Source organism: Cygnus olor, chromosome 7 (genome assembly GCF_009769625.2).
Source record: "Cygnus olor isolate bCygOlo1 chromosome 7, bCygOlo1.pri.v2, whole genome shotgun sequence".
NCBI classification, from domain to species: domain Eukaryota; kingdom Metazoa; phylum Chordata; class Aves; order Anseriformes; family Anatidae; genus Cygnus; species Cygnus olor.
The window spans coordinates 33441893-33457697 of record NC_049175.1 but is presented as its reverse complement, the minus strand read 5'-3'; the positions used below and the strand labels follow the sequence as shown (position 1 = coordinate 33457697).

Sequence of the window (15805 nt, the reverse complement as noted above, 5' to 3'; positions counted from 1 at the left end):
AGTCACTGAAACCTGTTGATTGACCTTGCATTTATTCTCTGAAATACGTGTTTCAACAGGGAAAGGAGAAGCTGCTTATCTTGTTGACTAATTATTATGTAATTTAATTTAGCTGATTGTTCACCTTGACAGTAGATTATCCCATTCACTCCTCAAGCTTTAAGGGCATCCATAAATATAAATATTAGTCTTCATGCTACAATAATGCCCAATATCCTACTCAAACCCAGGTCCTATCATATGCACACCAGCACTCAGATTATGAATAAAAGATCCTGTTTTAAAGAGCTTAAGTCCAGCCAGATCTGCAAAGGTTACAGATACCCGACGATCTGAGATATAACGGCATATGCTCCGTGATCCACGACGACCATTTCTGCAGTGGACAAACAGTATTTCAGGCAGTGGTAAGTCATAATTAAACAAAACGATAAGGAAAACATACTGACACATGGAAAACAGGCAGCACTGGATAGCCAATATGATAAATTTGAGCCAGCCAGGCTGAGAAAAGCAGATGCACAAGAGCGCAAATACAAGCACATAGTGAGAACCAAGTGTTTTGGTTTATGCTGATAAAAATGAGAACATCAGAACATACTTTCAGGCAGATGTGTTGTTCAAAGACAAAACATTCCATAAGGGGAAGCAAAATGAATCACTCACAAAAAGAAGTACTGTTGAATTCTTTTAATAACACTAGGAAAATATCATAGTATTAAAATCCTGCATGGGACTCTCTCTAAGGGTTATTTTGGTTGGGATTTCTGTGTTTATAAACCAAACTTTTTACCCAATTGTGTTTGTCTTTTAAATCAACTACTTCTTTAAAATGGTATTTCCAGTTAAAGCACAGCTAACCTATAAATACCTGAATACCACAACACACACTGTGTGTGTGGGGGTTGTTTAAATCTTAGCGGAAATAATGGTAAATCTATTCAACACAGGGAAGCAAATGTCGATTTGTTAAGCGGGGATGTAATAGCCAGTAAAGAATACATTGCATACATAATACAGAAGGAAAAATTATCATCTGGAATAAGTGAAATTACACAGATTTTTGCACCTTAAACCTATTAGAAGTTACTCTGTTGGCCAAAACTAATCCACTGAAGAAGCAGAATGTTGGTCAGAAGTCTAACGTTTCCTGTACCAGCACAGAGAGAATATAAGCAGTCCAATGCTGTTAAAAGAAAACATGAAATCCAGCTCATGTTTCTGGTTAGGGATCAATTTCTTCAGGAACTACTGTTAACATAACATCTTCGTTACCCCTGCGTACAACCATGTTCAAAGTACTGTCCTTTTTAATAATGTCACTGACATCACTGGCTGAAGTTATCGACTGTCCATTGATGCTTATAATCACATCATTGTCCTTCAGGCCACCACTGAAAAGACAAAGAAGCAATGAATTACTATAATTGCCGTTTTATCATCATCACAATATTCTAAAAAGATCACCGGATATTTCTGACTTCCCACCAGCTAGACAAAGACACAGCAGGCTCACAAAAAAAAAAAAAAAAAAAGTTTATGTAGCGGTGCAGATCTGCAGGTTTGACATGCCGTGCCATTCTCCATACACAGCCTGGCAGTCACTTCATCCTACCTTCGTATTTTAAACCTAAGAAGAACAACACATGCTGAGATCTAGCCCAGTCAATAGAAATGCATGGGTGTCCTTCTCCTCATCTGCCCGCTTATAGCACCCAGAAAGCCTCCTCCTAACCCGAGCACCAGACACAAACCAAAACCCCACCACCTCTGCGCACTGCAAGGCAAGAGACAGCAGAAGCGGGGCCGGCACAGCATGGCTCCTCTGCCTGGGGCTGTCGAGACTGTTACCGGGACTGGGAAACGGGGTGTTGAGGGATGCCATCGACCAGAATGTCTTGCCCAGTCTTGCACAACAATCTGGCTCCAAGTCATGGAAATATTAACCAAGAAACCAGATCAGACATGATTCAGCCCTTCAGCATAATCCTTTTTTACAAAACCACAGAGCAGTCATAGGCCTTTTCCACCCGCAGAAAATGCCTTACATGAGTGCCTCTTGCAAGCAGGATGCCTTGGCCAACGTTTTCAACCCACTAACAAATCTGGTTGCCTACTGAAGACATGACTTTCAGCATTCTCCTGAGAGAATCCATCCCAGATCATCCCAGTCTCTCACACCAGCAGCTTAACAGGCCTCTACTCTCAACTCAAATCCTGCATGTCTACCCAGCATGTCTACACAGGGTACATTGGAGAGAAAACCAGGAGAATGGGGACACCCATACATAGGGGGACTACGAGTCAGGGAGAAAGAGCTGCATTTTAATTGCCAGGCCTGCCTTTGGATGGCCATCCTCTCAGTCTCTCTCTCTACATGACGAAATACGCCAGATCCAAGCACCCGAAGTGCTGGGGCTGAGAGAGACACATCTTCACAAGGTAGAAGCGAAACTTCTCCCTTGCCCTCCTGCACCGGTGGCCTCCAGGGCCACGGGAGCATGCACAAGTGAGCCGCTCTAATTCAGCTCTGGCATTGGTACAGCAGAAGTCTTAGAAGCCATGGCTGAGAAAAGAGAAAATTGGGTTTTCACACCCACTGACTCCTTGCCCTTTCAACCGGGAACTCTGACAGAGCTCTGCTGCAATGCGCTGACATGTCTGCATTATTGCCGATTGGGGACCCAACTAAAACCACAAACTGATTTCAAGCTGACAACCTAATAGCTATCAGATGGTCACAATTCTGTTCATTTAACATAACCAAGATAGCTAGCTAAGCACAGAACATTCTCTATTGTTACCTCTTAAGCCAGTGGCAGTGGTTTTGAGAAAAATTACTCCAACTTACGCTTCAGCTGGTGTTTCTGGAATTACTTCAATAACATAGGCCCCAGAGACAACATCAGGAAAGTCTTTATGACGATCCTTCAGCTCTCTAGCTTTGCTGGAAAATGAAGAAACATCCATAAAAATATTTTGCCAAGATGGGGAAAAAAAACATGGATTTTCACTTGGTTAACTTACTTAACATTTACTAGCTGAGGTATTTTACACATGTTGATGTGACATCTCACAACACCTTTTAACCCTTAAACGTAATTCAAGAATTATTATACTTTTTGCATACATACAACTTTTTAATGACTATTTCTGGCAAAGACAATCATTTCAACAGATACGGAAGATCAACTGTGTTTCTTGAAGATATACTGTCCCATTTTCTCCTTGACCCTGGTGATAGCACAGAAAGATGGTAACAGCAGTAGTGGAGCCCCAGGACAAATTAACAATTGCTAAATATTCTCTTTTGAAGCCTAAAGGAAAACAAAAATCCAGGGAGTTGTTTAACAACACCTCATACAAGAGCCTGCAGGAGAGTTCAACCATGTAATGGACTCACACAAAAAAGACAGCAGAAATTAGGTGAAAGTTGTCACTGCACCTACAGTGAGGTACATGCCGCTGCCTCATTTTTCTGCTTGTTTCTGTAGGTTGTTAGATTGATCCGAATACATAAAGTGATCAGAGCTCAGTAAGGTAAAGAATTAGCACTTTTACTTACCTAGGTGTTAGAGACATCATTCGTATACCAATGTATTTCTTTTTGGTTATTGCTTTTCCTACAAAAAGGAAAACGGGTCTTTATCAATTGCTTTTATCAAAAAGTGAGTCTTAAGGGCTGTTAGCTTTCTGTTGTGTTACTATTTTCACATTTCTCTCTTTCACAGCAGTGAAGTACATTACCTTTAGCTTGTCTGTCATGGGATTCGGTCAGGAACTTTTTGATTTTATCAGATGGGATAGCAAACGAGATCCCAGCTGTAACTTTTAACGTGTTTATTCCAATGACTTCACCATCCTGGAGAAATAAGAAATTTTTATTAGCAAATGTAAAATGTCTTGAAGAGAAAAGGATGATTTCTTCCGAGCAATCAGAAGGAAAAATTCGCATAACACCTTTTGTAGCTGTTTTTCAATTTTCCTTTTAATGTAATTTCTCTGAATCACCTACTGATATAGACAGTATTGTACAATTTTGGAAAACAGATGTGAATATTCGTATTCACACCAGCAGAAGAGAAGTCAGAGTTTGGCAGCTGTCCAGCGTGCATCAGGTTAGCACCATGCTTTACTGTGAATTTCAGCCTGTTTCTTTCAGCAAGGGTGTCGGCAAAGCATGGCACTGAGTGTCAGTTGAGGTTCTGAGTAAATATTGGATAATGATAAATAGAAAAAAAAAAAACACTAAAGTTTTTCCCAGTAATGTGAGCTTCCCCTTCAACAGAAGTGCACAAGGAGAGCTGAGGGGTTTGCTGTTAGCAACGCCACTAGCCCTGTTTCTCTATATACTGAAATAAGTATGAATTTTAAAATAATTTTGTATTGAAAAGTTTCTGGATGGGAAGAGGTAGCAGCAGCTTCTGACCTATTCAACACAAAAACCACCCAACTTTTAAAAACATTTAAAAAGCAGGTTACTAGTGCTGAAGTTGTACTGCGAGCTGGGTTGAAAAAAAGTCACCAAATCCCCAAAGCAGAAACTTTGACAGGCGTTCTTCCCGTCTGAGCTGTCCCATGCTGAGGACAACTGCCTCTCCTCTGCCAGTCCCCAGCCGCGAGCTCTCACACAGCAGTCTGGTTTTGAAACCTGCCTCAGTTGTTCTCCCTTGGGCTTATCCACAGCTGCTGTTAAGGAAGCTCTTGACTACTTTCTACAGTATCAGTAAATAAAAGCCCTAATATGCTGGTAAATGTGTGGGGTTTTCTACCCTGTCAACGCAATTTGAAATAAAGGGGCGGACGTGTTTTGAACCATCAAACTGAGCTTCAGTATGCAAAAATACCCCACAGTTTTTAGCTGCATGGTACACTGAGTGCAAGAACCTCAAATTTAAAATGTGCTTTTTACTTTTTGCAAGGCACAAGCAAATTATTTGGAAATTACACTTGTTCAAAACTATGCAAACTATAAACACCTTAAATATTGAAATCCTAGTGTAGCTTGAGAATTGCCAACATAAACACAGACAAGTGATTAGTAAGAACCATGTGAATTTTGTGTAGTCAGCCAAATATCAAAAGCTCTGAATCACACTTTTGGTGTGCTTGTTTTTGTTTTTAAGCTAAAAAGTAACAAGCTTCACATTAAGCAAACCTAAAGAAACTTACCAGATTTACTAAGGGTCCTCCAGAGTTTCCATACTGAAAATAAATATGGCAAGAACATGTTTTAATATCTACTTTTTTTAATCCATGGTAAGCAAAACATTCAAGAAATTTTTGAAATGTTTCTGTACCAATTTTTCATTGTTTATTAAATACATGCAATAGAACACTTTTAAAATCCCTAACCATCACTTAACATTCCCCCTTTTAGCTGAGCTTTGCAAATACTTTGTCCTTCTTCTCTTGCCAAAATAACTTAAGAAATTTGAGTTTTTTCTTTGGTTTTAATAGTACCACACCAGCAACTTACAAGATTTTAATACAGCTCCAGGAGCCGTCAGTGAAGATCCCTTACAAGGCCAACAGTAGAAAAAAATAAACTATTGTTTTGCTTTAATGCAGAAACAAACTTGAATTCTTACAGTAAGCTTGGCTTGTTTTTAGAAAGAATGATGAATTTTGAAAAGATACTTATTCGCCAGAGAATACTGCCTCCTCCTTTGCAATCTGTAGAAGTTTTGAAGAGAAGGCAGACATTGTACTTGGTGTGGTCCCTTCGGGATTTTTTTTAATAACAATCAAGTACTGCTGCCCTGCAGATGTCCAGATTTGCATGGATAAAAGAAAAGTCAGCTCTGCTCACTGTTCTTAAGAACTATATTACTAGTGAAATTTTCAAAGCAACTATTCAAGAAATCTAAGAGGTCAGCAGGACAAGGCTCAAAGCAGGACATACATTGATGATGGCATCTGTCTGAATATAATCCATATCGGAGTTGCGGAGCCCCAGCTCCTTTCCTCCACGCTGCGTGGTACTAACAATCCCCGTTGTCACCGTGTTTTGAAGTGAAAATGGACTTCCAATTGCAACCACAAATTCTCCTGGCCTCAAGTCTCCAGACTGACCAAGTAGAAGTACTGGCAATTTACCCTACAAATGGAAAAGAAAAAAAGAAAAAAAATCAGATGTTGTTAAGACATTACTATTCAGGTAGAAAAAATTCTTCGCCACCAAGAATCATGAGTAAAGCAGAGGAAAAAAAGAGGCTTTTATCGCTTGGGAATTTGGCTTGCTCTTTTTATGTTGGATATTTCACGTGGCTATGTGCAGAAACAAACACCTGATCTAAAGAGTGCTATTTAGGCTGTAGGAGTGCTTTTTCCACAACAGGTACCCATTAAATCAAAAACAATGCAAGACCAAAGGAATATTTATGCATTGTTGTACAAAACAAACATTTGATGATACCAGGAATGAGTTGTTTCCAACGGTTTCTTGAAGTAATTAGACAACAGATGTTGATGTAAAAATAATAAATTGTTTAAGGGTGAACACTAAAGAGTCATGAAAGCAACAACCAAAGTGTATCAGACAAACATATGTGTAGTTTAAAGCATTTCATCTTCTTGTAAGACACAAGCTAATGTTTCATCTCATCTGTTCAATGGACTCTCTCTTCTAAACAACTAGAGTGCCTCCTACATACACTGGGTGTCTTCTTCTGAAGATGTTAGGATTTAAAGACTTTATAGTAGTTTTCTTTTATGACAGAAAGGGATAGTATTATACTTTCCTTTCAAGATTTTATCTCTAAACATGAACTATTACATTATTAAAGATCTTCCCACTGACACAGAAAACATTCCTAAATCCAGCAATTACAGCAATTAAAAAAAAAAAAAAAAAAGCAAAGGTTGGATCTAAACACCCTTGCCAATGCAATAGATCAAGGGAACTCGGCATTGTTTCTCCAAGACATCTGTAGAGAAGCTGCACTGGCTGCTGCTTAACAGATGGTTCACAGTAGACCAGAAACCCCCCCCCTCCAAGAGCAGCGATCAGAAAACGGCAGGGAAGTCCCCAGGGCCTCGTGCTCACATTTAATTAAGGGCATTCTGCAACAGACAGCATTTCAAAGAAATACTTTGTCTTTTTTTATCATCTGCTTGTAAAATATGCATTGGGCTTCATTTCTTTGCTTCACATCTTTAAAAGTCACTCTTTACCCTTTCAGCGACATTGCACATTTTTTAATTCTTTCAAGTTTGGCCTAAATGACCTTGATCCTTTTCAGGTATTTAACCATTGCACTAGACCACTTCCATTACTATCAACGGACTAGGACATGTATAATTTGAGGTTTCAACTTCAGCATTTTTCAGGATTAGAAAGGTACTGAACCCTAAATCAAACCAGATTCTCCTAAGACCTATCATTTGCTTGGTAGACTTAACTTACAGATAGGTTTCCTACACGATCACCTAACTTCAAAATTCTTTCCTTTGCTCAAGAAACGCAGCCCCAAAGAGAAAAAGGCATTAGTATAAACTTCCAAACTAGGCCAGCGATTCTAGATGCAGTGGATGCCCAAGCTATGGATTAACCAATTTTCAAATGGGTAACATACACTTTTAATAAACATGGGGGTACCTTTGGGGTGTTCTTGAGCTCCCTAAAATGAAGGTGAAAATTGGCTTAGTACCCTTCCTTGTAATTCACTCCTTCCTGGAAACACGTAAAGGTGCCTTTTTAGCCCATTCCTGTTCCAGAGCACACAAGTTACGTGCTACAGGCACATAATGGGATCATAAAGGTACACCGTGTGCTCACGTAGCAAAGACACAGGAAGTATTTAGTATGCCCTGATTATATGTACATATTCCCAAGTTAGTGATAACTTTGCTTTAAAAGTTAACAAAAGCTGAATCACTTCTAAATTTTGGAAAAAAGTGAAAATACTACAAGTGTTTAAATTGGAAATCAAGAGCTAGCTCTTCAGCTGTCTTTTTTCATCAGCACCTCAAAAGCATGTAGCAGTGATTCACCCCTTGGGACAAAAATCCACTAATCTAAACTAAACCAAATGCATGTTGCTTTGTATTTTTCACCTACAGTTTTATTTCAAGTGTCCTAAGAGATGCACAATGTCCACAAGTTAAAAAAAAAAGAAGACACCAGTTGTGTCACTATATGCTGATGATGATACAGAAGTTACTGCTCTAATATTTTACAAGCCTGGTTGTGAGTATCCTTTATCCAACTTCGCTACAATCACACCAACAAAATTTTACTGAGATGAACATGTTGTTTCAATAAAACTCATTGCCAAATCCCAGACAGGATCAGATACTCTGTGGAAACTTCATCTTTTGGTCTCAAGACTGCAAGAAAATAATTAACCAACTGCTTGTTAAACAGAATCAGTTGGAAGAGCAACGGAATAGGCAATATGGGAAAGAAAAAAAAACATTTCCCTTTCTAATTATCTTTCAAGGAGAGCTTTCCCAAGCAGCAATGCCCTACTATTAAGTAATAATTATCTGTATCACTATCAGTGCCACAGCCATGGATAAACCCATCTAAAGCTGTGGTTTGATTCTGAGAGGGATCTAAGGGCTATACCAAGCTTCCCCATCTTGTCCACAACACAGCGAACGAGCAGCAACATCCCAGGTCAGCTCCTACATCAGACCTGACTCCAAGGCTCCCCTCCAGTACAGCAGGACAGAGGCAGCTACGCTTAGCTGTGCTGGGAAGCACGCACCGTATGCAGCAAACGGCTCCATATGGGTATTGTTTGGACAGAGGGAGCACCCTGGCCCTTCCTCGTCTCCAGATGCTATTAAGCTTACATAGCACGTGTTTTCAAGATGCCGTTGATCAAGCAGCGCATCTCTTTCTGGCACAGCTTTTTCTTGTTTCACAAAGGATAAAAAAAGGGCAAAAAGTGTCTTTTATTTATATGCCAGTGCACTGAAAACACATACTTTATAGAGAAAGAGGACACTTAATAAATAAATGAAATGGATGAGAGACTGAAAAAAAGAAAAAAAATCTTTCATTAATAGAGACATAAGATCGGTCCCATACAAAGTTAAGATTTATACAATGTTCCTGAGTTACAAAAACAGTCACGAAGCCAAAATCGCATTTGGCAGCAGAAAGAAAAAACATGGAACAACCTCTGACTAATATAATTATTTCTGACTGTGCTGAGTTTTCAAGCCTGTGCCTATACTAGCCAGGCTTCAGTTGAGAGCCTAGCACTGTATGGATTGGCGTGGGTCATCTGTGTGATTCACCACGCCTTCTGGAAAGAGGCTAACCTCTTGTTTGCTAGCAACAAAAATCTGCAAAAATTGCCTTGCTCTGCATGAAAATTAGCTTTCTATGCAGTATGCTTCTAGAAGAGACACAGCCTTAATGCAAAAATACACTATCTCAAAATAACTACAAGCGCAGTTATTTGCTGTATTGTGTTCACCAAGGCAATGAATTTTTACCCGTTGTGTAGCCCCTCCAGGTGTCTTTGCACACCCCAAAACAAGGAGGATGCTCAGCACGCTTCACGAGGAGCTACAGGGCCCAGGAGTCTATGAGGTAAAGGAAAGGCAGGGGGGTTCACATAGCTTTGGAAACACTTCCTTATAGTGTACCTGCACCACGCTGCAAACTTAACACCGTTGCATGTAAATATTCAGAACTAAACTTTCAATTATTAAATATATATATATATATATATAAATATATATATATATATATATAAATATATAAACAAGTATTTATTTACTCTGGGGGCAGGGGAGGGGTTGGAAGTGAAATTAGTGCAAATCCAGGAAACTGCCTGGGTACCAAACGGTGAGTGAGTACGTCCTCCTGCAGCCCTGCCAGGGGCCCTGCTGGTGCCCTCACTCGCCTCCACCTCGAGCCCTGGGCTAGTTCTAGGGCTGGTTCAAGTGCCTGGGTGCCGGACTCTTCATACCCCTGCTTAAATGGACACTCTTCAATTCTCACACAACATCTGATGGGGTCTCAAGGGTGACGTAGCTACTGCTACAACTTGTGATCCTCTTCGGTTAAGTACAGATTTGCCACAGCGGTTAATTAAACTCCCGGGCAAGCTAGCATGCCTTGCAGTGCGATGAACAGAGAGGCAGAAACACCCAGCGCCTAAATCCAGCTTTCCCAGTGACTCACTGCATGACCTTGGGCGACACATAACTTCTTTTCTTTCCCTCCATTTTTCATTTGATTAACCCTCGGGCTTCTGCCGGGATCAGCGTTGGCTGAGCGAGACAAATCTGCAAGCACCCAGAAATAGGACCAAACATGCAAAACCATAAGTGGCACATGACTCACTGTTTACACCCAGCCGGAGAGGGAGCCATTAATTAGCGTTAATATTTTAAGCCTTTCTCATCCCGAAGTGCTCCACACATTTTAATATAGGGATTTGACTCAGGCCCTGGGTAAACAGAACTCCCACAAAACAGCGAGCCGCGCGCCGCCACGGGAGGTGGTTTATCCAGCAACAAAACGCAGCTATCAGTGGGTGGGAGGCAGCAGCTCGGCACAGGAGGCCGGGACATGCATGGAAGAGGCCAGGACATGCATGGAAGAGGCCGGGACATGCATGGAAGAGGCCGGGACATGCACGGAGAAGGCCGGGACACGCACGGAGAAGGCACACACATTCAGCAAGAGGCCAGATGTTCGCCTGGTACACATTATTAGCCACATAACTCGAGTCGGGCAGAGGACCATAAGCAGTAGGTGTTTCGGTTGGAAGCTTTTCATCCGTGAAATACATGAATCTGCCTCTAAGTTGGCACAGAAAGAAAGTAAATCCCCTCTCTGCATGATCATCCCCTTAGCTCGTGGCAGGAAGACCATGAATGTGCAGAAAACGGTTTGCAGTTCAATAAGCCGATGGAGACAAATGTTCTGAGCTCAATTTGTGTTAAAAACTGACAGATTGCCTTCATGCTTTTTATTTTTAGGTCGAAAAGAAACAGATGTTTGTATGGTACACTAATTCAGCTGTACGTAACTCTGGCAAAACATGCAACTTCCCTGGGAATTGCATTTCTGTTCTCATTAATGGAACTATTTAACTTTCAGAATATGTTATAGCGAAAAAACAAACACAGGCCATGAGCATATAAAAATGTAGAGTGTCATCTACAATCTAGAAACTGCTTGACAAAATGCCAAAGAAAATGAAAAACCAAACTGAAAGCATTACAAGTCTCTGAAAGTATTTCATCTATAGTTAGAAAAACAAAACCAAGTCTCCTTATCTAAATATAGAGCATGGGAAGCTTGTAGAAAAAAAAAATGAAAAAAAAAGAGAGGCAAAGCATAGTTTTGCTATGTCACTGGAATTTCAATTACCTGGAGAGATGCTGCTGTTCTCCCTTAAAATAAAGTGTAGCAGGAGAAAAGCTACGTTCGTCCAGCCATGCTTGCAGATGCAGTTAGCTGCGCTGCATGCACGGCTGTTTTCAATGTGCACGGAAGGAAGCAGTGTAGCACATCATGAATATGGTAACATTTTCTGTACTTAAGACAGAAACTGGAATACTAACACACAAAAAACTCCTGTAGAGGCGAGAGAGGGGCATGGGGCAGGACGAGGGCTGCAATGCTGGAAAGCAGCAAAGCCCCAGAAGCAAGCACTTCGCCGTATGGAGCGCAGGAGCAGAGTATTGTCCCCGTGCTGCTGCCCACCCTGAGGAGCACCAAGGAGCTAGCATCCAAGCTTTTCACGTGCTAGCTCATTTCCATGGCTCCTGAAGACTTCTGGAAGCAATAAGAGGGCTTCCTGATGGGAGACTCAAGAGGAAGCAATGCAATATCCAGCGACAGATTTCAAAGTCAAAAGGCATTTGAGAAAAGCCACTTACATCTGGAATTCAAGTAGCTTGGTTTTACAAAATGTGGGCTTTTAAAATATTGATACATAAACAGGAAAGTCTGCTTTCCAGCTTCCTCCAGTTTGTACACACAGGGAAAGAAGCAAATCCCCTCTGACCACAAGGACACAGACGCTGCATTGCCTCACGAAACCGCTGAAGGAATGAGGGCAGGTCTTGTTGATTTAAAAGCGTCAAACCAAGTGGTTATTAGTAAGATGCTGGAAAGAAACATAAGCGAAATAGCCACAAATTAGAGGTCAGTCCCAAACTCATTAATGCTTTATCACTTAGGTGCCAAATTCTTTCTAAGATACCAAAAGAAAAATACCTGGTCACGCTGAGGAAGGAAAACCTCCAGACCTCAGCACATTTCCGTGACACAGGGGCTGTGTCAGAGTCGGTGGCAAGTGCCTCACAGCTGGTTTTGAAGTGTGCAGGTAGAAGACACACCTCAAAACAAAGTAATTCACAGTGCTTCCTCCTGCACCTGCTGCCAAACCATCAGCACCTGCTACAGGGATCAATCATCCCTGCAGGCAGAGGCAAATTTTGAGGGGTGAAGTGGGTCTCCAAACAAAAGCCACCTCCACTTTCCCCTGTGGATGTGGATGTGGGTGAGGGCACGGGTCACATAAACCTCCCTCCTTTAACCCCGACACTGTACATCAGACCACCCTAAAGTTTTGCCTCCTCCTCTGGTGTTTATGGTTTTCAGCAGCCGTATCACACGTCGTTCCCATTTAGCGACATGGCAGTTATTTGTCTTAAGATGAATTTCATAATCAAGCTCTGCTAGCTCTAAAGCATCTGTTTGCTTTGGAGTGTTGTGCAACACTTTTCATGGGTTTTATGCTCCTTGCAGTATCCCATGTGCCGCACAGGATGGATTATTTCACTAGTCTCTGCCTATGCTGCCAAAGTCCTCATTTTTCTAGGGAAGTTTTATAAATTTGGGAGTTTGTATCCAAATTGTCTGCAACTGTGCAGTTTCTTTCTATTATTGCTGTTTCCTCAATGCTGCTCACATTTGAAAGGACATTCCTCCCTGCTGTAGAGTTACATTGCCTTCAAGTTTAACACAGCTGACCCCAACCTCGCTTCCTACTTTTAACACTTCAGCAAACTGCTGTGTTTCACCATGGACACAAGAAATAGTTTCTCTCTTTTATAGATTGTGAAAATGAACCTACTTTAGAATTAGAAGAACAATCCTAAGATCTCTGTTCCTCATTGACTTCACTATGTTTTTCAATGAGAAGAATTTAATCAGGGAAACTTCCTCCTTACTGGTGCCCCAATCGTCTTTTAATTTCCTATTCTACTCAGAAAAACCAAAGTAGTTCTAGTACTGTTTTGGCCAGATGTTCACAGCTTAAAGAAAAACAGAGTGCATGCTGCTGCAAAATTTTAACGGTTTTAGGAATACCAGCTGACAGCCTAGACTCATACTTCAAGCCCAGCTCTGTTCCTAACCACAGAGGCATTCTTCATCCTTTGAATCCTGCCTTAACATGCTACAGAAAAATAGGAAAAAAATTTTACATCTTTGATGGCACCTTCACATAATTTATTCAAAAAAGAAAGACTTTGTCTCTTACTTCAGAAAAAGCGTTAGGGGTGGTTTTCATGTCCTATCTAGATTTTTAAGGGGTTATTTGTACCACCTTCTTTAGTCATCAAATAAATCTGAGCTTCCAACAGATTATCCTGAGATGCAACAGGCAGGGGGAAGGGAGGAACAATACAGAAGGTAGAGTTGTACAACTGATAGGAAACTTACCAAGGGTACAGCAGACTACGGATATAACCTTGCATTGTCTAATTTAGAGCAGAGACATGGTATTTGATCTCCTGCTACCCAGATGGATGTGCTAAGTTGACATCATACGAGGAAGGCAGCGGGGGCCCGCTCACTTCCTTATGCAAGAGTCCAGCCTCCAGGTATCAAGACACTTCCCAACATTCATTAGTTCATTAAAATCAACGCTTTTTCTCACAGAAAATGTTAAAGTGCTGATCCCTCCTTCCCCCAAAAAAGAAATATCTAGGTGATTTAGCTCATGATGGCTCTAAGACAGAAAACATTCCCTGCCTTAAAGAATTCGCAAGTATGCATGAGTGAATTAGGCTGCAATGCTCATAATCTGAAGCATGCACTATGTTGGCCAGCTTCAGAAGTCAGAGCATCAAGCCAAAAACACCATCTTGTGTCTTGAGCTAGCAAGCTGTATACAGAGAACTACGAATTTTTGAAGATTTTCTTTTTCTTTTTTTTTTTAAGGGAAAAAAAAAGATAAAAGCCACTGCTTGTCAGATCAAAAATCATCTATTCATTTCTGTTCCATGACTGAACAACATAGGAGGATAATAACCTGGAACGATAAACACTTGTAAAATGACCGTTCGTTGGTGTGCCATTTGCAAAGCAGGGCCACAGTTATGTTCAAATATTAAACTGATGGAATAAGACTGTGACTATCACTTAATTACATAGCTGCAATTTTTTAGGTTATTTTTTTAAAGATGAGTCTATCATCTTGCAACAACTAGAATCACCAATTCAAAAGTCCTGCTTAGCAGTGGTTTCCACCATAGGCAACTAATCTGGTTGCATTCTGTTTTTTCCAAGCTGCTTCCAGTCTTCCAGATTCTCCCTTCCCGCAAGCAGCTGATGGAGCTGCAAAAGTGGGAATAGGAGAGCAGAAGAGCCAGGCTCTTCTTGAGACCATGCCCACAAAGAGTCTGCAGAAGCCTCCCTGGGTCCTTAAGTGCTCACTGTTTGCACAAGTGAGGTCTGTTATGTTTTGGGGTTTATTTTGTTGTTTTGTTTTGAATGTGCTCAGACTCTTCCATTAGGCATTCTAGTGCCAGGGAAATGTTGGAGCAATTTCTTTAGAGTATCAGATAACACAAAACTCTGTCAGTTGTCTTCTGATGGCCTCAAAACAATCTGTTGCATCAGTTCAATGTCTCTCCTCTCTCTCTAACTTAGCAGCTTCTTTCTCTGAAGTTTACTTTCCTATCACCGTTTAAGCCCTTTTCTTCTCACCACTCCTTTCTGTTTTCCTTTAATATTGTGCTTCCAATTTTAAATCACTTCTCCAGCTGCCCCTCCCATCCCTGCCATATCCCACTCAGCCTAAAACTGTCAATTCTCATCCTGGGGATCTTTCCCCTTGCTTTGTCAATGTTTTCAACCTGCTGATCTGCTTTTGCTTATTTCACTATAAAAATAAGGAAATAAACACTTGGTAAATATTTAAATAGGTTGCCTTAGGAAAACAGGAAAAAAAAATATATATATATTTCGCCATGCTGCTGTTACACAGCTTTTAAATAAGAAAAATAAGACAGAGCCTTTAAATTACAAAAGTAGCAAGGGAGCAGCAGGAGTACTTCATCTCTTGGGTCATCCAAGAGTTCTGCATCAGACGTCCGAGTTAGTCATGAACTCTGGAACAAACACTTCTGACCTCGCTGGGGAATAGGTCTGAACTAAAACAACCCTGCAAGATCTACACATTTTTGAGTCACGTGTTTCACATGGCATATTATTGCCCACTAAATTTGGAGGTTATTAACTAAGTCTAAACAAGGGAAACCAATATGAGCAGAACCTCAAGCAATCACATGCATCTAATTTCATCTACAGCATGCAGGAGTATTTCAACACAGTATTCCACTTGCAGTACACATGTGCAGAACAACATGACGATATTTCTACTGTTGCTGAGAGCCACAAACCTGATATGGCTGAAGACTATTGCTGGGGAGTTGCGTTCTGTTTTGTTCTGAAAGCCACCTGCAGTGGAAGAGCACCTTTCCAAGCTGGCTTTAAACTGAATGTTCAAGATACTTCCTAGGATATTTTCCCATTTCAGTGTCTACATCTATGCGGTACAGTCCTTCAGACGCACAAACTTATCTCCTAAAAGCA

General features: G+C 40.9%; 1 protein-coding gene across 1 annotated transcript in view; it reads right to left on the bottom strand.

Annotated features, from left to right (window-relative positions):
* Positions 1 to 675: 675 nt before the first annotated feature.
* The window catches only part of HTRA1 (HtrA serine peptidase 1), a 31098-nt gene continuing 15968 nt past the window's right edge, over positions 676 to 15805 (bottom strand). Inside the window, exons 4-9 of the mRNA XM_040563985.1 lie at positions 5906 to 6100; positions 5173 to 5205; positions 3748 to 3862; positions 3566 to 3623; positions 2852 to 2947; positions 676 to 1394 (exon numbers count right to left, since the gene is read on the bottom strand). Of these exons, the coding sequence (XP_040419919.1) occupies positions 1226 to 1394; positions 2852 to 2947; positions 3566 to 3623; positions 3748 to 3862; positions 5173 to 5205; positions 5906 to 6100 (666 nt within the window). The 3' untranslated portion in view covers positions 676 to 1225. The remainder of the gene's footprint in view (positions 1395 to 2851; positions 2948 to 3565; positions 3624 to 3747; positions 3863 to 5172; positions 5206 to 5905; positions 6101 to 15805) is intronic.